This window comes from Erinaceus europaeus, chromosome 7, assembly GCF_950295315.1.
Source record: "Erinaceus europaeus chromosome 7, mEriEur2.1, whole genome shotgun sequence".
NCBI lineage: Eukaryota > Metazoa > Chordata > Mammalia > Eulipotyphla > Erinaceidae > Erinaceus > Erinaceus europaeus.
In genome coordinates, this window is record NC_080168.1 from 46,351,939 (window position 1) to 46,379,300 (window position 27,362).

Here is a 27,362-nt window from a genome sequence, read left to right on the forward strand (position 1 = left end):
CGGCGCATGCGCTCTGCTCTGACGGCGAGCCCGTGTGTTGCACGGGGCGTCCCGGTTCTAAGGAGGCGGAGGCAGCTGCGTTTCTCTATTGAGGCTCCCGCAAACCAAAGACCATGAACCGAAGCCGCCAGGTGACCTGCGTGGCTTGGGTCCGCCGCGGCGTGGCCAAAGAGACACCAGATAAGGTGAGGCCTGGCCCTGGCGGCCGGGGAGTGGGGGAGGGGCGCCGCTTCGTAGCCCCGGAGCCTGCGCGCCGGTCCGGCCTCCGGGGTCGCGCCTCCCGGCCTGGAATTCCAGTCCTTTCCCCCATAAGACCCCGCGGGCGCGTGTGTCTCGGGCTGGGGGTGTTGCTGGGTGGGGCCTCCCCGGAGGGGCGGGTGACGGCGGAGGCTCGGCGGCTCGTGGGAATCCCGGGGACCCCGAGCAGGTTGGACGGAGGACCGGGGACACAGCACAAGGCTCCTGCGGGAGAGACTCGTGCCCGAGGCTCCAAGGACCCAGGTTCAGTCCCCAGCTCCTCCCTAAACCAGAGCGCAGCAGCACTCTGTTGTGTGTCTATCTCTGTCTCACTGTATCTCATTTAAATTAATGAAAAAGAGGAAAATGAGAACTGGGGACACAGCATAAAGGTTCTGCAAATGACTTTAATGCCTGAGGCTCCCCAGCACCACTGTAAGTCAGAGCTGAGCAGCGCTCTGGTAAAAATAAATAAGTATATTTAGCAGTTTTTTTCAATATAATTTCAGATTGCTAACAATAAAAAAGCAAAGTAGAAGGCTTTTTGTTTTTTAAATGTTATTTTAATGTAATTGGGCCAGTGATGAATCCCGAAGGTGGTAGGAACTCCTGAAGTTAGCGGGCAGGCTGTGTGTGTGTGTGTGTGTGTGTGTGTGTGTGTGTGTGTGTGTGTTTTAATTTATTTATTCCCTTTTGTTGCTTTATTGTTGTCGACGTTGTTGAAATAGGACAGAGAAAAGTGGAGAGAGGAGGGGAAGACAGGAGGAGAGAAAGATAGACACCTGCAGACCTGCTTCACCGCCTGTGAAGCGACTCCCCTGCAGGTGGGGAGCCGGGGGCTCGAACCGGGATCCTTACGCCGGTCCTTGCACTTTGCGCCACGTGCGCTTAACTCGCTGCGCTACCGCCTGACTCCCCTGTGTGTTTTGTTCGCCAGTTTCCTTGGTGTTTTTGCCCTGTCTGTGGGCGCTCAGTGCCGAGGACGGTTGCAGGAAATCGGCTCCTTGAAAATTTGTTGAGAAAGCTGACAGTTGCTGCTTTAAAAAAGTACTTGGAATATGAAATCTTAGCATGGGTGTGAATCATATTTCACGTATTTGACACGTAGAGCCTTTGGAATACTTGATTTCCGAATGTTTCAACATTTTGAAGCCCATCCCAAATTTTGTGACTTAAAAATGTTTTTTATTTTACTGGATAGAAACAAATCAAGAGGGAAAGGAGATAGAGGAAGAAACCAAGACACCTGCAGCACTGCTCTGCCGCACGTGAAGCTTTTGCAGGTGGGGGAGGTCCTGAACCCTGGTCCTGTGCACTAGGTGTGCCACCACCTGACCCTCTGCACAGTTCTTGAAGCTGCCTCCACATGGTGCTCCTGTGTGGCACCCGCAGAGGCTGGACCCAGGTCCTACACAACAAAGCGCGTGCTTGAGGATGGACAGTGGCCACCCAGTTGAGCTCTCACTTTGCTGTGCACAAGGGCCTGGGCTCAAACCCCCGTCCCCGCCCCCCACTTACAGAGAGGAAACTTCACATGTGGTGCAGATGTCTCTCTCCTTCTCTATCTTCTCCATCTCTCTCAGTGTGAAAGGGGGGGGAGACTTTTTTTTTGTTTCCAGGGTTATCACTGGGGCTCGACGCCTGCACTATGAACCCACTGCTCCTGGAGGCTATTTTTCCCCCTTTGCTGCCCATGTTTATGGACGCTGTCGTTGTTATTGTTACTGTGGTTGTTGGATAGGACAGAGAAATTGAGGGAGGAGAGAAGACAGAGGGAGAGAGAAAGACAGACACCTGCAGACCTGCTTCACTGCTTGTGAAGCTACTCCCCCTGCAGGTGGGGAGCCAGGGGCTCAAACTGGGATCCTTACACAGGTCCTTGAGCTTTGCGCCTCTTGCACTTAATCTGCTGCGCTACTGCCTAGCCCCCCCAAAAAGACTTTTAAGCATGTACTCTACCAGGTGAGACAAAACCCACCCCCATTGTAATTTAATTGGCCTGGATTGCAGTTTGAATTTACTTTTAAATACATAGAGGGAGTGAAAGAGACCACAGCACTGAGACTTTCTTCAGAATCTTACTTCAGAAGAGGATGCAAATTTTACTTTAATCTCAAGATTTTAAAAGTAGCTCTACAGCCCTAAGAGTCTGTGACATAAAATCTAATCAACTGGCCTTAGTCACGTCAACAAGTCTACACTTACATATCAAGCTGTCATCATATGCATGTTTATCAGCTTGCGTTCCTCTTAAGTACAGAAATTCCAACTACAGATAGCACACTCTGACCAAAAGCATCTGAACAAACTCTATCCATCTTGAGTCAACTCGTTCTCAAAAAACCAATATGCTTGCTCATGTTCGTGCGCTTATTCTGACTTCTTTTTGGCGTACCCAGTAGAATGCACGGTGTGGAGCTGACAAAGATGATTTGGGAAGAAGTGGCCAAAAAGAAGTCAGAATAAGCAGCTTAGAGTTGTAGAGCTACTTTTAAAATCTTGAGATTAAAGTAAAATTTGCATCCTCTTCTGAATTAAGATACTTCTGAATACATTTATCAACTAATTAGATTTAGCCACACACAATAGAAATGTAGGCCTTGTGATTTGGCTGGTGAAGATGATCTTAAGAGCAATTTAATCTTTTAATTTAATTTTATTTTGTTTACTTATTTATTTTCCCTTTTGTTGCCCTTGTCTTTTTATTGTTGTTGTAGTTATTATTATTGATGTCGTCATTGTTAGATAGGACAGAGAGAAATGGAGAGAGGAGGGGAAGACAGGGAGAAAGACACCTGCAGACCTGCTTCACCGTTTGTGAAGCAACCCCCCTGCAGGTGGGAAGCCGGGGGCTCGAACCGGGATCCTTACGCCAGTCCTTGCACTTTGTGCCACCTGTGCTTAACCCACTGTGCCCAACTCTGTTAATGTTTTTTTTTTTTTTTTTTTTTTTCCTACCAAAGCACTACTCAGCTCTGGCTTATGGCGGTGCAGGGGGTCAAACCTGGGGCTTCAGAGCCTCAGGCGTGAGTGTCTCCTTGCATAACCATTATGCTATTTGCTCCTGTGAACTCAATAATTTTTGCTTGTGTGGAACCAGTTTTCTCCAAGTCTGTTGAATGAGGGTAGACTCAGTGTATATTTAACAAATATAGGTAACCAGAGAAATGTGAAATACGCCGGTTTGACCTTCTATATTAGTCAACTTGTTCATACTTGAACTTTTCTTTGTTAAAATACATCTCAGGAATATATCATTTGTAGTGTTTGTATTGATTGTAAAAAATATGAGATCTTTTAAATTTTTAATTGGGGGATTTAAACTGATTTAAATGAGTTGAATTATTAAGTGGAGGATTAATGGTTTACAGTAAATACAATTGTTGATACGTTGTAAAATTTCTCAGTTTTCTGCAAAACACTCTCACCCCCAGCCCAGGTCCTCCTCCACCATTGTGTATCAGGACCCTACTCCAGGCACCAAGTCCTTTACTTAGGTGCAGAAGGGTTGGCTGGTGGTGGTGGTGTTGTTATTGGTTTTTTATTTATTTTTATTGCTACCAGGGTTATTGCTGGAGCTCAGTGTCAGCGTTATGAATCCACTCCTGGAGGCCATTTTTTTCCTTCCCTCTACCCCCCTTTATTTCTTTCTCTCTCTTTCTATTTTTATTTGGTAGGACAGAGAAGTTGAGAGGGGAGGGGAATATAAGAGAGAGAACAAGGGTGGGGGTAGATAGCATAATGGTTACCCCCCTTTATTTCTTTCTCTTTCTATTTTTATTTGGTAGGACAGAGAAGTTGAGAGGGGAGGGGAATATAAGAGAACAAGGGTGGGGGTAGATAGCATAATGGTTATGCAAAGAGACTTTCATGTCTGATGAACCGGAAGTCCCAGGTTCAATCCCCCACACCACCATAAACCAGAACTGAGCAGTGCTCTGGTAAGCAGTGCTCCCTCTCCTCTTAGAGGGAGAGGGAGAGAGAAAGAGTGAGAGACAGTCCTTCAGACATGCTTCACTGCTCATGAGGTATAGTCACTGCATTGGGCTAGTTATGCTGTGACTGGGTCAGTAGTTATGGCATTTTAATGTGCTGGGAATTTTTTTTTGTTTGTTTTTGTTTTTTTAATATTTATTTTGTTTATTCCCTTTTGTTGCCCTTGTTGTTTTATTGTTGTAGTTATTATTGTTGTTGTCGTTGTTGGATAGGACAGAGAGAAATGGAGAAAGGAGGGGAAGACAGAGAGGAAGAGAGAAAGATAGACACCTGCAGACCTGCTTCACCGCCTGTGAAGCGACTCCCCTGCAGGTGGGGATGTGCTGGGAATTAAGGCTAGGCTGATTAACAGTGTAATTAGGAAAGGTAAGAAATAAGAAGTAATCAAGTCTTTTTGGTCAGGTGCTAATGTAAGAAGCTTTTTAAAAAAAATACTTACACCCTTTTGTTGTACTTGTTTTGTTGTTATTATTGTTGTTATTGATGTTGTCGTTGTTGGATAGGACAGAGAGAAATGGAGAGAGGAGGGGAAGACGGGGAGAGAAAGATAGACACCTGTAGACCTGCTTCACTGCTTGTGAAGCAACTCTCCTGCAGGCGGGGAGCCAGGGGCTTGAACCGGGATCCTTATGCCAGTCCTTGCGCTTTGCGCCACGTGCATTTAACCCACTGTGCTACTGCCCGACTCCCTGTAAGAAGCTTTTATCTGAACTTGAAAAATGACTTTTGGTTAAATTGCTTGTGTTCTAATATAGATGCTGATGTTTGGCTTGCTAAATAGTAAAGAATGGCAGACTGTGATAGTTAGGAAATAACCTAAATTAACAAGGTTGAGTGAACTTTCAATTTTGTTGCTAGGCTACAAAAGTGTAATGCAGGAGTAAAGCCTGAAGTTGTAGCAGCCATGGCCATTACTTTTCAATAGTAAGTACAGTCATTGTGGAGTAGTGGTAGGAGCGAGAGAGATTGACATGATAAATCCGGTGAAGATGCTTCCAGTTAAAAGGCATTTTAGGGACTGGGTAGAGCCATGCTGCACCACGGGGAAGTTCCTTGAGCCGTGGAGGGGCTTTGTGGTATCCTACTTTCCTCTTTCTGTCTCTTTCTAACTGAAATTGAAAAGAAAGAGTCCACTAGGAACAGTGGAATTGTGCAGGCTTGAAGCCCTGGTGGCAAAAGATGAAAGGGAAAGGGGGCCATGGATGCAGCCAGATAAATATTTCAGCTGGTGGAGCGCAGTACTTCTTTATTTATTTACTTTTTATTGATTTGATAGTGATCGACAAAACTGTAGGTTAAGAGGGTTACAAATCAGCCAGGTGGTGGCGCACCTGCTTAAGCGCACACATTACGGTGCACAAGGACCCAGGTTCAAGCCCATGGTCCCCACCTGTAGGAGGAAAGCTTCATGAGTCTTGAATCAAGAGGTGCAGGTGTCTCTCTGTCTCTCTCCCTATCTCCCTCGCCTCTCAATTTCTCTCTGTCTCTATCCAATAATAATTTTTTTTTTTAAAGAGGGTTACAATTCCCACCACCAGAGTTCCGCATCCCATCCCCTCCATTGGAAGGTTCCCTATTCTTTATCCCTCGGGGAGTATGGATCCACGATCATTATGGGATGCAGAAGGTGGAAGGTCTGGCTTCTGTAATTGCTTCTCCACTGGGCATAGCATGTCAATCTATACTCCCAGTCTGCCTCTCTCTTTCCCTAGTGGGGCAGGGCTCTGGGGGAGGTGGGGCTCCAGGACACATTGGTGAGGTCTTCTGCCCAGGGAAGCCAGGTTAGCGTCATGATAGCATCTGCAACTTGCCTGAAAAGCATTAAGATATAAAGCAGAACACATTGTTGACTAATCAGGAACCTAAAGGTAAAAGTACAGCAGATGAGATTTGGGGTCTCCATTTTGGAAAAAACTAGGAAGTTTATTTTAGGCATATTCCAAGGGGCCCGTGACTTTACCAATTTTTGCCTGAGCCGACAGCTAACATGCAGGTGGGCTAAAGGTATTATGTGAGGAGATGGTGTCAGAGTTGAAAATAAGACTAGAAAGCTGGATCAGGGAAGAGAGTAGCTCCCAAATATGGGAAAAGTATATAAATATTGCCAACTATAAACCCCATCCATCTGATCTGAGGCCCATATTCACAGGAGCCTGTGTAACCTCTGCATCCCTGTAGGTCTGAGCTTGCATTCTGTGGTCACAGCTAGGAACATTCTAGGTGAGCATGTTTCTTCTAAGTATTTGTATATGCACTTAGAGTCTCCCCTTGGCTTCTTATACCTCAAGTACAGGAATGATGTGCTGACTTCTCTTTTGCATGTGCAATGCTTTCTCTCATAACTCTTAATATGAAATAAATAAAATATAGCAGCCTGGGAGGTGCTCAGTGAGTGACTTGAGTGTTGGGCTTGGAATCATGAGGTTTCAATTTCAACACCCAACATTGCATGTGCCAGAGTCATGCTCTGGTTCTCTCTCTCTCTCTTTTTTTTTTTTTTACTATTTATTCCCTTTTGTTGCCCTTGTTGTTTTATTGTTGTAGTTGTTGTTGGATAGGAGAGAGAGAGAAATGGAGAGAGGAGGGGAAGACAGAGGAGGGGAGAGAAAGACACCTACAGACCTGCTTCACCGCTTGTGAAGCGACTCCCCTATAGGTGGGGAGCTGGGCGCTCAAACCGGGATCCTTATGCTAGTCCTTGCGCTTAGCACCACGTGCACTTAACCCGCTACGCTACCACCCAACTCCCTGGTTCTCTCATATTAATAAGTAAATATTTTTGAAAGGAAATAAAAACCATTTTTAAAAGACATTTGGTGGAGTTACTTAGGAGAGGGTAATTTAAATTGTGATAGAGAAGCGAATTGTTTTGGGAGTGAGAAAAATACTAAGTTAATGGACTGTTTAATCAGGTAGCCCAAAAAGTGAGTGGTGGAGCTCAAGTCTTGGTATAAGACTTGCTGGCAGCTTTGATAATTTAGTCTCTGAAAGCTGGGGAGATAGTTTAGAGACTGTGCAGAATAATGGAGTCTTTGGAACCCTGTCAGGAAAGGTGTACCTGTTAATTCAACTAGTGAGGGACAGAGCTTTAAGTAACTTGCTTTTGGACTGTCTGGTTCATTGTTGAGATTGTGGATGATGGATCCAGAGTGTTCACAGTTACAACTGTGAAGAACGTGAGTAAAGTGAAGAAATGCTATGTAGGGTTGGTTATTAATGCCCTGAGTGACTGTTTTGAGGCCTAGTTGACTAAAGGTAGAAAAATTAATAATTCCTTAATTTTTGTTTTAGGTTAGAGCATAGATTACAATAAACTATTGTGTTAGCACCTTGACCTAGTATAAATGTCTAAATTGTTAGTCTTCATTTAGGATAATCCCCACTGTGACTATTGTACTTGAGCAGATCTGGGTGTTGAACCCTCTGTAGCTGGTGGGAATTCTGGATGTAGGGTGAATTGGCCCAAGTTGCCTATCATTGCCAGGAAAAGGCAAGTCAGTGATAGACTGTTTTAACTAGGGTTGAGTTGAAATCCTCAAGAGTGGAGAATTGACTGGAGATTATGCTAATGAGGCTACCGCTCATTATAGCTCATTATATGAAGCGGAAGAGTGGCAGTGTTTGCATCAGCTGCTCCTCACCAGCCCATCAGTAGGAATGGTGTGACCCCTCCTTCCTATATGAGAAGTGAAATAGTGTTGGCCATGAGTAGAATTCATCCAGTAATAAGAAATGTAACTTGAGGCTGGGACCTCCTGGACCATGGGGTTGGGGGGGGGGATACTTTCATATATGGGGAAGAAGTTTAACTAATTGGTGAATCAGAATAAACAATGGGATTACTATAAAGAAACCAGATTTACTTGTGTTTGGTTATATTTTGGATTAGTTAATTAACTCTATATAGAGTCTTGTTATTTTTTCTTCCTGCTTCTTCACCAGAAGGTCAGTTTCACAGAGTAAAAGCAGGAGATTGTTAAACCCCCTCCCGTGACCATTCATACATATCTCTTAACTGAGCTGCTGGAATGAATGCCTGATCAGTAAACCAGTGTCATTAGCTGAGCAGTGCCTCTAATGCTAGAATGCTCCTGGTGTTTTTGTTAGAGGCAGGGTTTGTGTTTGGTTTCTTTTACATTTCTTGATCTTACCCACCTCTCATCAGTTCATATCTATGCTGAGTTGACAGTTCATTCAAAATTATTCTTTGTTCGGATATGTTGTTATTAACTACCACAAGTTATGATGTAGGCTTATGCTAGGATTAATAATTTCTAGTTACTCAGTTAACAGTAGCTCTACACATAGATTGGCCCCGTTATAAATTAGGACTGATAAGTATTGCTGAAAATTAGTTTGCGAGTGGTGAAACAGGCCTGCAGGTATCTCTCTGTCTCTAGATATATATCTCCTCCTCCCCTCTGTTACTCTCTGTGCTGTGGGAAAAATGGCCACCAGGAGCATTGGATTTTAGTTTACTGTTAAACTTGAAGACTTTGTTAGTGGCTGCTTTTATTTTAGGCCAACGGTGGTTATTCTAATACTCTCTCAGGAAGGTTGTGACCTGTGTCTATAGGGTTATACTTCTTGAAACTAATACTTACTAGTGAAGTTTTCTCTGGTAAATTTTAAATTGGACTAAAATTCTGTTTTGGAAAACCAAGCTTGGTAGGTAGGCTTTTCATCCCACCTACAAGTCTTCTCACTGTTTTGCCATGTAGATGGGTTTCCCTGTGCAACTGTTCATAGGCTCTTTGTTTGGTTTAAAATAGAACATTTAGCTTGAGTTCTCCTTGATAAATGGTCTGATTAAGTCATTACACAATGTAGGACGGTTCAGTACCTTTAATTTTTTTTTCAATCTTGATCTCAGTTTTTTTTTAACAGCATCAATCATAATTTTTATCTCTACTATTTATAACCCAATGTTTTGTTTAACAGTAACTGAGTTTGGTTACATGACTGTCAAGGTTAGCTTTAGCTCAGCATGGTCACTTACAAGGAAATGTTGTAACTAGGTGCATACTTATCATATGCCTTGCTTCACATGGGCACACTTTTCCAGGATGTTCACCTTGTCACCACATTCCTCTTCTCCTACCTATTTAGTTAGTGCAGTGACTTGTTTGTCAATCTTGGTGGCTAAGGAAGGCAACAGTATCTGTACACTCAGTGGCCCAATTTAATTACGTGCTCTGTTCTGAGTTTATTCATAAGCACTTTAGTTTTTAGTTTCATTCTTGAGTAAAAGTGTAGCCAGCCTATTTCTTCCCCACCCCATTGGCTATAAGTGTTTAATATTATCCCTTAAAAAGGAAATAAGCCACGCCAAGTCCTTTGAGTTTAAGGCTATTGCCTTTAGTATTTGGGCAGGCAGTTTTGCTGAATAAATTGTTTAGGTTCAGAACCAGACATAGTGGGGCATCCAGTTCCAATTTGGGACTTAACTCTCAAGTTAAGATGTAGTTGAATCTTAATCTTTATTAGAATGCAAAGCTTTACACTGAAGCCTCTTTACTTTGGGTTAATCATACAACCATGATGGCTGGCAGGAATAATTTAGTTGAGCTTCCTTTATTAAAATCAGCTCAATTGCTATCACTGTTGTTACATGTGAGGGGTATTGAGGCTCTTGAGCTGTCTGTGAAGGTGCTTGCTGCTTGCTCCTCTTGGTGCTGGCTTAGAGGCATTCTTACTGGAGAAGAGAAACTCACATGTGTGATTTCACTGAAAATTAATAGAAAAGCCAGGGCCAGCCAGACCTTTTAAGTTTATGGAGTCCAAAGACTCATCTCTACATTCAAGGTGCCTTGCTTGAATTGAGCTACTTCCTCACTACCCCTCTCTTGTCTCTTTCACTACCAAAAACAAAAAACTATTAAGCTCCATCAACAATAGTTCTGTTTTATTCACATTCTCCATGGGCATCTGGTGTGGAATTGTCGACTTTTGAGCCACAGTCTAGTCTCTGCAGACAGCGATGTGGGTGACGGTGGTTCCTGTGTCAAGTGTGCTGGGTGGCAAGGCGCTTGGAATCCTGTGAGGCTCTGTAAGACTAGACAAAGCTAGGCGGGGGCTGGAGTTCCATCAAGGCGCAATTGGGGGGCTGGTTAAGTTGAGGAAAGAGCTACTAACGACTTCAGTCGATGGGGTGGCATTGCAGATGTTGGCCATGAGTATCTTTGTAGTTAAGTAACATCCGTGATTTTTTTTCCATGCTGTTAGTCTTGGTTAATTTTACATGTGGGAATGTGTTTTAATATTATTTTTGTAACTAGTCTTGCAGGGGTTTTTTTCAAAACCCTTTCCAGTGTGGCTTAGCAGTGGGTTGTGGTCTTGGCATTAAGGTATTACGGTCAGTCATTTGTAGGATTAATAGTCTTAATTTATTGAGATGGGGATATGCTGGTAACACTTGACTATCCTGTAGAAGACTTTGCTGAGTTTTGGGTGATAGGAAACACCTTGGAAGAAAATAAGAACACCTATTACTTAAGCAGTTTATACAAGTCTTTTGAAAAGACAGGAAATGGAAAAAAGGGTCTTAATTGTTGGACCTATAAAAGACTCCTATTTACATTGCTGGGAGGTAACTCAGTATTTTGTAAAACCTCTTTACTTTTAATGATTTTTTTACATTTATTTATTATTGGGTCGAGATGGCCAGAAATTGGAGGGGGGATAGATACCTGCAGCCCCACTTCACCACTTGTGAAGCTTTCCCCTTGCAGGTGGGGAGCAGGGTCTTGAACCTGTGTCCTTGAGCACTGTAATGTGAGCCCTTAACCAGGTACACCACTGCCTGGCCCCTTGATTTTCTTACACATTGTAATAAAATGTTTGCTCTCTTACAGGTAGAACTGAGCAAAGAAGAAGTAAAACGCCTCATTGAGGAAGCAAAAGAAAAATTACAGTAAGTTTAGGAATGCTGACATTTGTAGTTAAGTCTGAATGAAATGTGAATCCTAAATTACGACACTGGGATGGTCTTGTTGCTGAATGTTGTGGTGTGTTTTTTCTCTGGCATAGGGAAGAAGGGGGCAGTGATGAAGAAGAGACAGCTGACCCTTCAGAGGGCACCCTGCAGAGCACACGGAGCCAGACACGACTGAGAGAGCCCCAGGATGAAGGTGATCCCGAGGGGGACCGCACGCTGGATGACGATGAGCTGGCCGAGTACGACTTAGATAAATACGATGAGGAAGGCGATCCAGGTCAGAAGCCACTTGCTCCTGCTGGTGTTCAGACAGTGCAATAGAGGATGCTTCTGGCACTCGAAGTTCTGGCCCCTGAAGTTCTGTTGACTTTTTTTTTTTTTAATATTTATTTATTCCCCCTTTTTGCCCTTGTTTTATTGTTGTAGTTGCTATTGTCATTGTTGAATAGGACAGAAAGAACTGGAGAGAGGAGGGGAAGACGGTGGGAGAGAAATATAGACACCTGCAGGCCTGCTTCACCGCCTGTGAAGTGACTCCCCTGCAGGTGGGGAGCCGGGTGCTTGAACCAGGATCCTTCCACCGGTCCTTGCGGTTTGCACTACCTGCGCTTAACCTGCTGCGCTACTGCCCAACTCCCTGTTCTGTTGGCTTTTTTTTTTTTCCTCCAGGGTTATTGCTGGGCTCGGTGCCTGCACCATGAATACACCGCTCCTGAAGGCCATTTTTTTCCCCCTTTTGTTGCCCTTGTTGTAGCTTCGTTGTGGTTATTATTATTGCCCTTGTTGACACAATTCGTTGTTGGATAGGACAGAGAGAAATGGAGAGAGGAGGGGAAGACAGAGAAGGGGAGAGAAAGATATACACCTGCAGACCTGCTTCACCGCCTGTGAAGCGACTCCTCTGCAGGTGGGGAGCTGGGGGCTTGAACTGGGATCCTTACTCTGGTCCTTGCGCTTTGCGCCACATGCGCTTAACCCACTGCGCCACCGCCCGACCCCCTCTGTTGGCTTTTAAGTCAAATAATCGTGACTCCAGGTTTGGGCAGAAAGAATGTTTACTAAACGGGGGGTGAGGTGACATGATAGCTTTGGTGTAGTGTGTGTGGTATGAAGCTGTAGCCTGAAGTCTTATAATTTTGCAAATCATTGTCAAATAACTAAGTTAAAAACTGCAAATAAGCCATAATCTGCTTCACATGGGAACAGCAGGAGAGTGGTGGAGCAATGCTGTGGTATCTCTTTGTCTCACACCCTCTATCTAAAGTTTGCCAGGAGCAGAATTGTGCAGATACTACATAGAACCCTGGAAGTTATAGAGAACTGCTTTTGTCAAAATGGCTTTTACTCATCTTGATTTTTGATTTCTTATAGACACTGAAACTCTTGGTGAATCTCTCATGGGTCTTACTGTCTATGGGAGTAATGATCAAGATCCTTATGTCACACTGAAAGATACGGTAAATATTTTCATGGCTTTTCTTAAGTGCTTGAGTATTAGAAAGCTTTCCACTTGTGTCTTTTAAGATGCTGATTTAAGAGAGAGAGGAGAAGAAAGAACCAGACATCACTCTGGCAAATGAACTACCAGGGACCAAACTCAGGACTTCATGCTTGAGTCTAAGGCTTGTTCACTGCACCAGCTGTCAATACGCAGGAAAAGAAGTCTCCACTTTTACTCACTGACTTCTTCTTTCCCTTAGGAGCAATATGAACGTGAAGATTTCTTGATTAAGCCCACTGACAATCTCATCATCTGTGGCAGAGCTGAACAGGAACAGTGTAATTTAGAGGTGCATGGTAAATGAAATGACATCTTATTTTAAAATGGTGATATGAAAATAATAATCTGGGGGGCTAGGTGGTGGTGCATCTGGTTATGGACACACATCACAGTTTATAAGGACCCAGGTTCAAGGCCCTCTTCTCCACCTACGGGGGGGAAGCTTCATGAGTGGTGAAGCAGGGCTACAGGTCTCTATCTTCCCTCCCCTCTTAATTTCTCTGTCTATCCAATAATAAATAAAAATAAATATTTAAGAAAATAATAATCATGCTGCCTAGGAGACTATACAGTGGGTAGAATGTCAGACTCTGGATCACATATGTGAGCTTCAGTTCCCACATTGCGTATGCATAATGGCTCTCATTAATAGTTATTGTGGGTGGAGGCTGAAACAGCATAATGGTTATACAGAAAGACTCTCATGCATGAGACTTCAGTCCCAGGCTCAGTCCCCCACACCACCATAAACCAGAGCTGAGCAGTGCTCTGGTAAAAAATATTTAAGCATAGCCATTGTATTAGGTACTACATAGGAATGTTTACACACCCAGTCTTCCTGTGTTGATGTCATTTGACTACATTTACATTGTTAAAGTGCTTGAGCATATTATGTCATTTTTTTAGGCCTCTGATTCTCATGGAGGTTTTTTAATTCAAATATTTGACCAATTAGGGAAAACCAGGAAGATAATATAAAGATGCGCAGGAGGCTTTATAGCCCCATTTGACTAAGGCAACTTGCTACTCTTTTTAATCTTGTCTCTTCTGGCTACTTTTTGCTTAGGTGGCAAAGGTTATTACGCTCAGTAGATAGGGTTTTTTCACTTAAGTCATTTAAAATACTTCCCCTTTTGAAAATAACTATCCCCCCCCAGTATCACTTGGACAGCAAATGGGCAAAGCAGCACACTGTTCAAGTGAGCTGTTTTGCTGGCCCCAGTGTCAGACTTTATTTTATTTTTATTTATTTATTTATTTATTTTTAACCAGAGCACTGTTCACCTCTGGCTTATGGTGGTGCAGGGGACTGAACCTAGGAATCTGGAGCCTCAGGCATAAGAATCTGTTTGTAGACTTTTTTTTTCCTTTTTTTTTTTTTTTTTAATATTAGTTAAATATGATAGGAAACCGTTTGAAAATTATGAACTTTTAAGCTTGATTTTTTAAAAATTTTATTTATTTGCCCTTTTGTTGCCCTTGTCTTTTAATTGTTGTTGTGGTTATTGATGTTGTCATTGTTGGATAGGACAGAGAGAAATGGAGAGAGGAGGGGAAGACAGAGAGGGGGAGAGAAAGATAGACACCTGCAGACCTGCTTCACCACCTGTGAAGTGACTCTCTTGCAGGTGGGGAGACAGGGACTCAAACAGATCCTTACACCGGTCCTTGCTCTTTGCGCCACATGCACTTAACCCACTGCGCTACCACCCAACTCCCTGAAGCTTGATTTTTGTGAACATCTTTTTGTTTTGTTGTGATCATCACGTCATCACTGGGATTTCACTGTCTGGGCTGACTTTCAGCTAAGGGGAACACAGCAGCACCAAAGCTTCCTCCAGGGCAGTAGTACTCCAGTGTACTGTACTTCGCACTTAAGCCTGGGTTTTTTGTTTGTTTTTCTTTTTCTTTCAAGGTTATCACTGGGGCTTGGTACCTGCACTATGAATCCACTGCTCCTGGCAGCCATTTTTTTGATTTTTAGAATAGGACAGAAATTGAGGGGAGGGGAAGACAGAGAGGGAGAGAGATAGACACCTGCAGACCTGCTTCACCATTTATGAAGTGGCCTCCCCTGTATGTAGGGAGCTGGGGGCTCAAACCAGGATCTTTGCACAGGTCCTTACGCTTCATACTATTTGCACTTAACTCAGTGAGTACACCGATGCCCGGCCTCAAGCCTGGGTTTTATGTATGGCAAAGCAGACCCTCAACTATCTTGCTGAACCCTTATTGGCATCTTCTAAGTAACTTTCATTTCATTGAGTCAGCTCATTCCAGATATTAGCTGGAATTTCTGTGACTCTATAGACCACCTGCAGGAAGCCTACAGATTATGCCATTTTTATCCCATGACCCACTGCAATGTATTGATATAAAATTTAAAAGCTTTTAGTGGTACCAGGGATTGAACCTGGGACTTCAAAACCTCAGGCATGAAAGCCATTCTGTATAATACGATGCTGTCTACCTGGGCCCCCTACCTTTGAGATCTTATATAGTCAATAAGAAAACATGGTGGGGGTCGGACAGTAGTGCAGCAGGTTAAGCACACATGGCACAAAGCACAAGGACCTGTGTAAGGATCCAGTTCGAGCCCCTGGCTCCCCACCTGCAGGGGAGGTTGCTTCACAAGCAGTGAAGCAGGTCTGCAGGTGTCTGCCTCTCCCCCTCTCTGTCTTGCCTCCTTTCTCGATTTTTCTCTGCCCTTTCCAACAACAGCAATGACGATAACAACAAGGGCAAATGTCCTCCAGGAGCAGTGGATTCATAGTGGAGCCATAGCAGTAACCCTGGAGGCAAAAAAAGAAAAGTAAAAAACATAGTGACTTACCAGAGCACTGGTAAGCTCTAGGGATTAACGTGGTAAAAATTTAAAAGACTGGGAGCCGGGCAGTAGTGCAGCGGGTTAAGCGCCTGTGGCACAAAGCAAGGACCAGCATAAGAATCCCAGTTTGAGCCCCTGGCTCCCCACCTTCAGGGGAGTCACTTCACAGGCAGTGAAGCAGGTCTGCAGGTCTTTCTCTTGCCCTATCTGTCTTCCCCACCTCTCTCCATTTTTCTCTGTCCTATCCAACAATGATGGCATCAATAACAACAATAACTACAATAAAATAAGCAACAAAAGGAAATAAATATAAAATTTTTTAAGACTAAATCTAACTTCAAAAAATTGAAGTTTTGTTATAAGCAGTAAATTTTTTTTTAAATACATTGTTGTGAGAATTTGTGTATTCATTCCTTTGAGTGCTAGTACTGAGGGTTAGAATATCAGGGATTGAGACATTAATGTAAGTGTAGCCCCACATCTCAGATCACTAAAGACATGTCTCCAAATGAGCTACTATCTCACTCCATTAAGAGTAGTTTCAAAAGATCTGACATGATTAAGTGTTTTAAAGCATACTTAATAAAAAAAACAAAATTGTTTATTTTTAAGTTTTTGCAAAAGTACAAGCTAATCGTGTGTGTGTGTGTGTGTGCATGCGCACGCGCTCATTGTGAAATGACATGGTAGAACGTTGCATGGAATCTTGATTCCAGGATCTTTTCCAAAGAAGCAGAGGTCTGAGGGATTTTCCTTTTTTTTTTTTTTAATACTTTTTACAAAACGTATACTTGATTTATATCAGTATTTCCCTGTGCAATTTATAAGACTTATTTTAACAGTATTCTGTCTCAGGGCCATAGTATGCTACACTCAGTAGAGGGCACACATTATCAAGTGCATGGTCCTGGGTTCAAGTCCCATCTGTAGTGGTGACCACAAAGGGTGAAGCAGGGCTGCAGGTATCTTTCTTCCTAACTCCCCCTTCTCAGTTTCTCTATCAAATACAGAAAAAGAGAGGGAAAAAATGGCTGCCAGGAACAGTGAAATTATCCTACTGGCACTAAGCCCCAGTGATAATCCAGAAAAACAATAGTTTTGCTCTTTAACGTGACAGCTCTTTCAGTTGACATAATTCAAAAATGCTGTGGAACATAAGACTGTTTTCACAAATTTTTAAAATATTCAAGTAATTTTGGATAGCATTTGAACTTCTAAATAAGAATTGTTTCTCATCAGTGGTTTTTTTTTTTTTTTTTAATATTTTATTTATGAGAAAGACAGGAGGAGAGCGAAAGAACCAAACATCACTCTGGCACATGTGCTGCTGGAGATCGAACTCAGGACCTCATGCTTGAGAGTCCAAAGCTTTATCACTGCACCACCTCCCAGACCACTTTTTTTTTTCTATTTTATTTACTTTGTTTTAATGAAAGGCCAGAGCACTGCTCAGCTCTGGGGATTAAACCTGATTCTTCAGAGTGCCATGTATGAGAGTCTTTTACAGAACCATTATTCTATCTCACCAGCCCCCCCTTTTTTATTAATGATTTAGTAATGGTTTGCAAAATTACAGGGGTGTAATTTCACATCTCACCAAAGCTCTTGATAATTGTCCTACCTTTCACAAAGCCTGAGACAGTTTGTTCACTTTGTTTTCCAAGTTTGTGTATTTATAGTCCACATGAGTGAAACCATCCAGCAGTTTTCTCACCACTTGCTTCACTGAGCAATTACTCCAATTACATTGATTTGGAAGGTTATAGGTTTTTTGTTTCTTCTTTGCCTCCAGGGTTGTCACTGAGGCTCAGTGCCTGCATTACGAATCCACTGCTTCTAGAGGCCATTTCCCTTATTTTGTTGCCCTTGTTGTGGTGGTTATAGCTGTTGTTGTCGGATAGGACAGAGAGGAGAAACACCTGCAGACCTGCTCCACCGCTTGCGAAGCAACCCCCCTGCAGGTGGGGAGCTGGGAGCTCGAACTGGGATCCTTATGCCAGTCCTTGCGCTTTAGGTGCCAGGTGCACTTAACTTGCACTACTGCCCAGCCCCCTGGAGGTTATATTTTAATTGCAGAGTCGTTTCCCCACCACCATGTTTTTGCTGGGGCTTTTTACCTGCACTATTCCACTGCTCCTTGTGAACTTGTTTAAGAGAGGAGACACCAGCACCATTCTGCCATGAAGTTTCCTCCTTCACAGATTCTTCCAGGGGGTGGCTGGGAGTTTAAACCCAGTTTCTCATGCATGGTACATGTACTCTACCTGTTGAGCTATCTCCTAGTCTCCTCCAGTTCCTTATTTACTATTCTTGTAACCAGATAGATTTTTAGACTAGTGATGAAGTACTTTTTGTAGAGACTTTTCACTTGTTTGAGGGAACCAGAAGGGTCATTTTAGCCAGTGAGCATGTAGCAGGGCTATTCGGCAGATAGCAGTTAAGTTAGTGTTTCTGTTCCTCTTCTGGGCACACAGGGTGACAGGACTTTTTCTCTTTTAATGTCATCAAATATGTCTCACTTTATAAAGCATGTGACCCGTGTTGTTTTAATAGATCTCTTATTCTGATGCTGTAGTCTCTTTTCTTTATTTCAGTGTATAACCAAGAAGAAGATTCTTTCTATGTACATCATGATATTCTGTTGTCTGCATACCCCTTGAGTGTGGAATGGCTGAATTTTGATCCCAGTCCAGATGACTCTACTGGTAATTAATTTAAGGAAAACTTGAAATTGCTTAATGATTTCTACTATTGTGTGTACAAATACATGACAGACTTCTATATTCACTAGAATGTTTTCAGAAATGTTGATTCAGTTTCATAACTTATAAAACACCTATCAGTTAATTGTTTTGGGTCTGTATGTCTCTTGTAGTAGTTGCTACACTCTAGGTACAAGGATAGGGCTTAAAGTGCATGAGTCTCAACAATTCACTATAAACCGGTGTGCTGTGTCTGCTGTCAGCAAGAGTTTAGTGTCATGGCCCTTTTAATGACATCAGAATGAATAATTATGTTCTCGTGTTAACTTTAAGCTACAGTAGCATGAAATGAGTTGCTCTGGTCCTACTACTTAGGTGAAAAAGTATAAGGTCTCATGCCTTATCTCTTTTGTAAAGCTTGTTTACAGTCAGGATTTGATCTGACCCGTAGAACAACTTATGAAAGCAAGAGGGTTTTTGCTCTTTTGTCTCTCATTTTTATTTATTTATTTTTACCAGAGCACTGCCCAGCTCTGGCTCATGGTGGTGCAGAGGATTGAACCTGGGACTTTGGAGTCTCAGACATGAGAGTCTCTGCATAACCATTATGCTACCTACCCTCTGCCCACTCATTTTTTAAAAAAATAATTATTGGGAGTCTGGCAGTAGTGCAGCGGGTTAAGCACATGTGGCGCAAAGCGCAAGGACCAGCATAAGGATCCTGGTTCGGGCCTCCGGCTCCCCACCTGCAGGGGAGTCACTTCATAGGCAGTGAAGTAGGTCTGCAGGTGTCTTATCTTTCTTTCCCCTTCTCTGTCTTCCCCTCCTCTCTTCATTTCTCTCTGTCCTATCCAACAACAATGACATCAGTAACAACAACAATAATAACTACAACAATAAAACAACAAGGGCAACAAAAGGGAATAAATAAATATCAAAAAAAAATTTATTCCCTTTTGTTGCCCTTGTTGAAGTTATCATTGATGTCATAGTTGTTGGATAGGACAGAGAGGAAGGGGAGAGAAAGATAGACATCTGCAGACCTGCTTCACCACTTGTGAAGCAACACCCCTACAGGTGGGGAGCCAGAGGCTCAAACCAGAATCCTTAAGCCGGTCCATGCACTTTGCGCCACTTGCGCTTAATCAGCTACACAACCGTCAATTCTTTTTCTTTTTTTGTAATATTTATTATTGGATAGAGACAGAGAGGCACCTGAGCACTGCTTCATATCACAAAAATTGCCCCTCCTGCAGTGGAGACCAAGGGCTCAAACCCAGGTCCTTATGCACTGTGACATGTCCACTCAACCACCACCCGAACTCTTGTTCTCACTCCTTATCTAAGGTTTAGACTGTTTTGCCCAAAGAGTGGACTGAGCATCAGCAAACAGCATTGGTGAAGCTGAAGAGCTGGTTAGATATGCAGACTTGGAATCCTACCCGACCTTTTATATATAATCAGCATTTTAGCAGCATACAAGGGATACACACACATATGAAAGTTTGAGAAAAGCTGGTTTAACATCATTACTTCATTTCACTCAGATTTAAGTCTTAAGTCGTTTCTTCCTGTAGGAAATTATATTGCTGTGGGAAACATGACCCCCATTATTGAGGTGTGGGACCTGGATATAGTGGATTCCTTAGAGCCAGTCTTCACACTTGGAAGTAAGCTCTCGAAGAAAAAGAAGAAGAAAGGAAAGAAGGTAAAGAAATCAATATTTAAACTGTAATGGCACACAGTAAATTAACAGGTATGAAGAAGATAAAAAAAAGAACATTTTTTAAACATTAAACTAGAAACTATTTTATTATCTATTTATTTTTGGTAGAGACAAACCAAGAGGGGAGGGAGGGAGAGGGAGAGAGAGAGAGAGAGAAAAAAAAGAAAGACACCTGCAGCCCTACTTCATCACTCATGAAGCTTCTCTTTCAGGTGGGGACCAAGGACTTGAAGCTGGGTCTCTGTGCACTGTAACATGTCAGCTCTACCAGGTGCGCCATCACCTGGCCTCTACGAGCCTTAAATAATTTTTATTTAGTATTAATAGTTTCAGATTATAAGGTTACCAGGAGTCATGTGGTAGCGCAGCAGGTTAAGCGCAGGTGGCACAAAGCCAAGGATCGGTGTAAGGGTCCCGGTTCAAGCCCCTGGCTCCCCACCTGCAGGGGAGTCGCTTCACAGGTGGTGAAGCAGATCTGCAGGTGTCTGTCTTTCTCTCCTCCTCTGTCTTCTTCTCTCTCTTCTCCTCTCTCCATTTCTTTCTGTCCTATCCAGCAACGACGACATCAGTAACAACAACAGTAAAAAGACAAGGGCAACAAAAGGGAAAATACATAAATAAAAAATTTTTTAATTATAAGATTACCATGTATAGTACCACCAGAGTTCTGTATCCCCCCTCCCAAAGATGACCACTATAATGCTCATAAATTACAGTTTAAGCCCAGCTATGGCAAAGTTGGCTTTTGATTCCATAAAACTTCTGTTGGTACATTGTTCATGGTAATCCTTACACAAAACAAGTTCCTTTCAGCTTATAACTATCCTATATTAACTCTTAACTTTTCGAAACTATTAGGGTTTGAGTCAATATCTGTAGTGATACAGCATACAGTAGATTAATAATATAGTTTCTTCCCTGTGAAGAATAGCATGTAGTTGGGGAGATGTGACAGTATATCCCTAAGAAACCAATTATTTCATAAAGCCCTGATAAAAGTACTAAACCAAAAGTATTGTGGCTTTCTGATGTCGCAGGGAGACATTTGTGGACATTCAAGGAAATTAAGATCCAAACAATAGTATTTAAAGACTTGGGGCTGGGTGGTGGCACACATGGTAGAGCGCACATATTACAAAGTGCAAGGACTCGGGTTCAATCCCGTGGCCCACACCTATGAGGAGAAAGTTTCACAAATGGTGAAGCAGGTCTGCAAGTGTCTCTTTCTCTCTTATCTCCCCATCCTTCTCAATTTCTTTGTCCTATCCAACAGAATGGCTGCCAGGAGCAGTGAATTCGTAGTGCAGGCACTGAGCCCCAGCAATAACCCTGGAGGCAAAAAAAAAAAAAATACATTAATAAAAGATAAGACACTAACATGAAGTTTATGGAGTGTACTTTAATAAAAATGTATGTAAACAATTATTACAGAGCTCCTCAGCAGAAGGTCATACTGCTGCTGTCCTGGACCTTTCTTGGAACAAGTTGATCAGGTAACAACATTGCAGGAGGCTAAAACCTATAACTACTGTGACCATACTTCCTGTGTTTACACTGCTTTAGGTCTTGCTTGCTTTCCTAGCATGTGGAGAAATGTGTGTTGAAGTCCTTTGTCCATCTGGGGTGGTATTTCAAAGCTCCTCATGTACATGCTTTTACTAAGAGCCCTTTTGTTAGATGTATAATGGACTGTTTTCTCCCTGTAAGTAGGCTGTCTTTTCATTGAGCTAATATTTTCTTTTGCTTTGCAAAAGCTTTTTAATTTGGTGTGTTTCTTACTCTTGGTTATTTTTTGTTCTCATTGCCCTTGCTATTGGGGTTAAATCCCCAAAGATCTCTCTAATGCTGATGGAGGAGAATATTTTGTCTGTCCTCCCCCCACTCCCCAGGGTTGTCACTGGGGTTCGGTGCCTACACTATGAATCCACTGCTCCTGGAGGCCATTTTTCCTCCATTTTGTTGCCAGATAGGACAGAGAGAGGAGGAAAGAAAGATAGACACCTACAGACCTGCTTCACCACTTGTGAAGTAACTTCCCCCTGTAGGTGGGGAGCTGGGGGCTTAAACCAGGATCACAACACTGGTCCTTGGTCTTCGCGCCATATACATTTAACCTGCTGCGCTACCGCCTAGCCTGACACTTTTTTCCTCTCAGAGAGACCACAGCACTGAAATTCCAGTACCATGAGAGCCAGGCTTGAACTAGGTGGCACATACTACAAAATAGCTCCTATCCAAATGAGCCATTTTGCTGGCCCTGTTATTATTTTTTTATGTATTTTGTGGTTCAAGTCTTTTGTCCAGGTCTTCAGACTACTTTGAATTTGTTCTGTCAAATTAAATGGTTTAGTTTCCTTTTATGCTTCTTTTCATAGATATCATTCTCCCTGATTCCTTTGTCATAGATTAAATGTTACTATGTCCTGAACTATGATGGAACTGCTCCCCACTGAACAATAAACGACATCCCTCTTTAAAAAAGAAGTAACAGACACCATTATTATGTTAACTTTTTAGTCACTTCACAACTTAAGCTTAATTTTCGAGCACTCCTTTTCTCCAAGATTTTTTGACAATTCAATTTTCTGCAAACAAGTCAGCAGAGTATGACTGAATATATAGGCTATCTGTAGGTGGTTGCATTGCTAACAGTAAATCATCTAATCAAAGGACATAAAATGTCTTCCCGCTAATTTACATATTTTGCCAAAGTTGGTGCTCCAATAGTAGAATTAGCTTTGACAGTCTTGGGTTTTATAAATGATCTTATTTCCTTTCTCAGAAATGTGCTGGCAAGTGCATCAGCTGACAACACTGTCATCCTGTGGGATCTGTCCTTGGGAAAACCAGCAGCTAGCCTTGCTGTACACACAGATAAGGTGTGAAGGGATTCTGGAGATGTATGGGGGACTTGGCTAGAACCAATTTGACAGACCTGGTGCCAGATCGATCATCTGTAGCAGAGGTGGAAAGAAGGGTGGGTGGTATTGAACATAATTGTTCCTATAGAGTCCAGGACTCTGGTGGAGCATCAGCAAATGCCCAGAATCTATTTTAATACTGAACTTTTGAATTCTGCCTTTTGCAGTAGTAGAACAGTGGTGCTACATTACCTTTCCCATGTCAGTCATTATCTAGAAATGTCCATTTGTGTTTCACTAATATATTTAAAAGGGAAAAATTCACAGAGATGTCTTTTTGATTCTCACAAAGTACTAGGTGTTTTAATGAATTTACGTTACTGAAATTGTAAGTTTTCTCCTTTTAGGTACAGACTCTGCAATTTCATCCATTTGAAGCACAGACTCTGATTTCTGGATCATATGATAAGTAAGAAAGCATTTTAAGAATTATTTTTATCCCATTAAAATTTGTCTTATATATATAGTCCCCAACTACTTTTTTTCCAATAGAAAGGCATAGGGGTGGAGACCACAGGCAGTAGGGACCAGACTTGAACCTGGGCAGTGCACATGGCAAAGCAGGTGCACTAACCAGCTGAGGTATCTTACTGTCCTTAACTACGTTCAGGGGACTGTGCCATTACTGTTCAATCAGCAACCCCAAAAGAAGGTCAGTTACTAAGTTTACCAATCTAGGTGATTTAGGCTGGGCCATGGAGATATGACTTGTGTCCACTCCCTGTGTTGTCTTGGACAAATCCAAGACCTGTGACTTCATAGTAGTGGTACAGTTTTTTTTTTACAGACTGGTCCTTGCAGGTGGGAGTGCTACCTAGCAAAACAAACTTGAAATCTGCTGTGATAGGTTTATCTAGAGCATTCTACCAATGCCTTCAAGTAACAGGACAAATGGGGCCAAGCAGTGGTGCATGCGGTTAAATGCTCACATTGCAGCATACAAGGACCCAGGTTCCCACTGGCAGGGGAAGCAGGTGTCTCTCTATCCAATAGTAAAAGAATACTAATAGGACAAGATTATAAATAAGTGCAAAAGAGAATTGACTCTTAAATCCCTGAATTTGCTCGATTATGTCCAGGTCAGTGGCTTTGTATGACTGCCGGAGCCCAGATGAAAGTCATCGAATGTGGCGGTTCAGTGGACAGATTGAGAGGGTGACTTGGAATCACTTTTCACCGTGCCACTTTTTGGTAAGAGTATGCATATTAATAGCTTGAAAATTTTTTCACTTTTTTTTTTTGCCTCCAGGGTTATTGCTGGGACATAGTGCCTGCACTGTGAATCCACTGCTCCTGGAGGGTATTTTCCCCATTTTGTTGCTGCCTTTGCTGTTGGATAGAACAGGGACAAATCAAGAAAGGAGGGGAAGACGGAGAGAGAGGAAGAGAAAGACAGACACCTACAGACGTGCTTCACCACCTGTGAAGGGACTCCCCTACAGGTGGGGAGCCAGGACTCTAATTGGGATCGTTATACCCATCCTTGCGCTTTGCACCACGTGCATTTAACCCACTGTGCTACCGCCCGACCCCCTAGGGTAAAAGTTTTAAAATAATGTATGAGACAAATACAGTAAATGTGTAAAATGATTTTGCTAATTGCCAACAATTCAAAAGTGGGCCAAATTTGTGTTTTTAAATAATAAGCACTGTTTTTTTTCCAGAGCTTAGATCAGTCCAAGAGGATAATTTAAATCCTAGTACACTAACATTCTCATCACTGGAATTCTGGTTAATGTAGGGCTGTCTTACCAGACTGGGGGTGAGACTAAGATATTTCTGTAAATATCTTTAGTATTGGGGTGACAAATTGCTCCAATGTAGTAGTACAGTTTCCATAATGATCCTTAAGTGTTCAGCTCCAGGACAAATGTAGCTTCCAGCTGAGCTACCCTAACAGATTCCAGTTATCTGTCAGGAATGAAGTCCCAGTTCTTTTTCTGGTGCTGAAATCACAAATCTTCAGAGAAGTGTCAAAATAAAGTGACCTTTTCCCTCCAGTCTTCATGAACAAGCCCTCCCTTCAATATAGCAGCCTCTTCTCAGTTTCACTCCCAAGGAATCAGTCACCCTCTTTTTCCCACATCTGTAAGCTGGCTCATACAACAGCAAATTCTTTGTATCTGTATTAATAACCTCTTTAGTAAATCATTCTTGTCTTTTTACCATTTTCAGGCCAGTACAGATGATGGTTTTGTATATAATTTGGACGCACGTTCAGATAAGCCAATTTTTACACTTAATGCACACAACGATGAAATCTCTGGTAAGCAAGAATAGCTTTGTTTCCCATTTCAATTAACTTATGATTAAGTGTATTTTTAAGGTTGCTCTCTGAATTAAACTCTTCCTTTAGGTCTTGACCTAAGCAGTCAAATCAAGGGCTGTCTTGTAACTGCATCAGCAGACAAATATGTTAAGATCTGGGACATATTAGGAGACAGGCCAAGCCTAGTTCATTCTAGAGACATGAAAATGGTGAGTTTCTCCTGTTATCATAGTTCACTGTAGGCATATTAAAATTTTTAAAGACCCCTTCAGGTGGGGAGCCAGGGGCTTGAATCAGAATCCTTAGCATTGGCGCCATGTGTGCTACCACCCAGCCCCCCTTAATAGCTAAATGGTAAAAACAAGGAGAGGGTTTCTCTAGGATGAACTTTAACCAGTTTCCTTGGGCACTATTATCTGTCACTTTTTTGTATAAAGTTCTCATTACACTGAAATTATTGAATAATAATCAGAATTCATTCAAAACAATATTGTTTGTGGAAAGGAGCTTACAGCAGTTTCTATGATAAACCCTTCCCAAAACCTGAATAATGATTATTTTGTTGAGTGAAAACATTTCTATCATAATCAGTTGGGAAGACCCTAGTAACTGATGAGTAAAAGTCTGTCTAATAGACACTGTTGGTTTTTAATATACGTGGATTTAGACACTAGTTTCAATATTTCAACAGACAACCCCTTTCTGTTTGCTTCTCCCCAGGGAGTTCTCTTCTGTTCTTCGTGTTGCCCTGATTTGCCATTTGTTTACGCCTTTGGAGGTCAGAAAGAAGGGCTCCGCATCTGGGATATAAGTTCAGTCTCTTCAGGTAAGAATCTCAAAGTTCCTGCTTTTTATTTTTTGCCTCCACTGTGAAACCACTACTCCTGGTGGCCATTTTTAATTGCACAGAACAGAAATTGAGGGAGGAGGGAAAGAGAAAGTACCCACTCCACTGCTTGTGAAGTGACCCAAACCAGAATCCTTGTGCTAATACCCAGCCCCAAGCAAAATCTGATAGACAAGATTAATTTAGGAATGTTCCATTTGTCTTCATACTGAGTATAGCTCATTATGGGATTATCTTACATGAAAACTAAGAGAAAATATAGTATGGCATCAAAGAATAGCCCCTCCCTAGTTTACCAGTGTGAATAAATCTAAACCCCCCCCCCAACATTACAAAGGGGACTATTAGACTTTTTTGCCTCTAGGGTTATTGCTGGGGCTCAGTGCCTGCACCATGAATCCACTGCTCCTAGAGGCCTTCCCCCCCACCCCTTTCATTGCCCTTGTTGTGGTTTCATTGTTGGATAGGACAGAGAAATGGAGAGAAAGACCTGCTTCACCGCCTGTGAAGCAACTCCCCTGTAGGTGGGGAGCCGGGGACTCGAACTGGGATCCTTACACCGGTGCGTGTGCTACTGCCTGACTCCCTATTAGACATTTTATAAGCAAAACCAGTTAAAAAAATTGTAAGGTCTTCTCTCAAGCAGAAAAGGGATTCTTAGGTTATTCTGATGTATGTATGTATACACACCAATAGGGTTCTAAGCCTACTAGTAGAATGAAAGTTTAGTCACTGTTGAAATGTACAAAACCAGATCAATTTAAAAGATTAACCTTGGGAGTCGGGCAGTGGCATAAGGATCCCGGTTTGAGCCCCCAGCTCCCCATCTGCAGGGAAGTTGCTTCACTCTTCCCCACCTCTCTCGATTTCTCTGTATCCTATTCAACAATGAAGACACCAATAACTACAACAATAAAACAAGGGCAACAAAGGGAATAAATAAAATATTCTTTTAAAAAAAGATGCTTAACCTCGGAGTATTAGTTTACAAATTGGTTATATTCCCACTTATAAATTCTTACCCCTGAAAGACAAAAATGTACAATGTTATAGGCTCTTAATTCTGAGATTTAGGAACTCAACAAGTTTACTTGTCTTTTAGTAAATGAAGCATTTGGAAGACGAGAAAGGCTTGTTCTCAACAATGCAAGAACTTCATCTGTTAGTGGCCCATTTGGGAACAGGAATTCAGACACGCCTATGGAATCTTAATGAAGACCAAGCCTAAAAGCACCCGACATTCCTCTCTGAAGCTACTGTGGCTGGCCCTTATTGTGCCATTTGATGGTGTTTCTTAAAAGCAGGGGGGAAAAAAATCCAGACTGTGACTTGCTGCTCTTAACTAAAGTGCCATGCATTTTTCTCTTATCAAAGAGACAACAGCCACAGATTCGAGTGG

The 27,362-nt window shown here is 42.4% G+C and overlaps 1 protein-coding gene across 1 annotated transcript; it reads left to right on the forward strand.

Annotated features, from left to right (window-relative positions):
* On the forward strand, positions 1 to 27,295 carry PWP1 (PWP1 homolog, endonuclein). Its single transcript, XM_007540043.3, has 15 exons — positions 1 to 185; positions 11,088 to 11,146; positions 11,263 to 11,447; positions 12,542 to 12,627; positions 12,871 to 12,967; positions 18,093 to 18,203; positions 19,778 to 19,908; positions 21,358 to 21,419; positions 22,709 to 22,805; positions 23,195 to 23,256; positions 23,927 to 24,038; positions 25,023 to 25,113; positions 25,204 to 25,325; positions 25,837 to 25,942; positions 27,066 to 27,295. The coding sequence occupies exons 1-15, from the start codon at positions 114 to 116 to the stop codon at positions 27,173 to 27,175; spliced, it is 1,503 nt and encodes a 500-aa protein (XP_007540105.1). The 5' UTR covers positions 1 to 113; the 3' UTR covers positions 27,176 to 27,295.
* The last annotated feature ends 67 nt before the right edge of the window (positions 27,296 to 27,362 follow it).

Excerpts from the sequence above, each read along its gene's own strand:
- PWP1 (XM_007540043.3), top strand. The coding sequence starts at position 114 with ATGAACCGAAGCCGCCAGGTGACCTGCGTGGCTTGGGTCCGCCGCGGC. Across the intron at positions 12,968-18,092 it reads GTGTAATTTAGAGGTGCATG|TGTATAACCAAGAAGAAGAT; the intron begins GTAAATGAAATG and ends TCTTTATTTCAG. Across the intron at positions 24,039-25,022 it reads TTTCACCGTGCCACTTTTTG|GCCAGTACAGATGATGGTTT; the intron begins GTAAGAGTATGC and ends TACCATTTTCAG.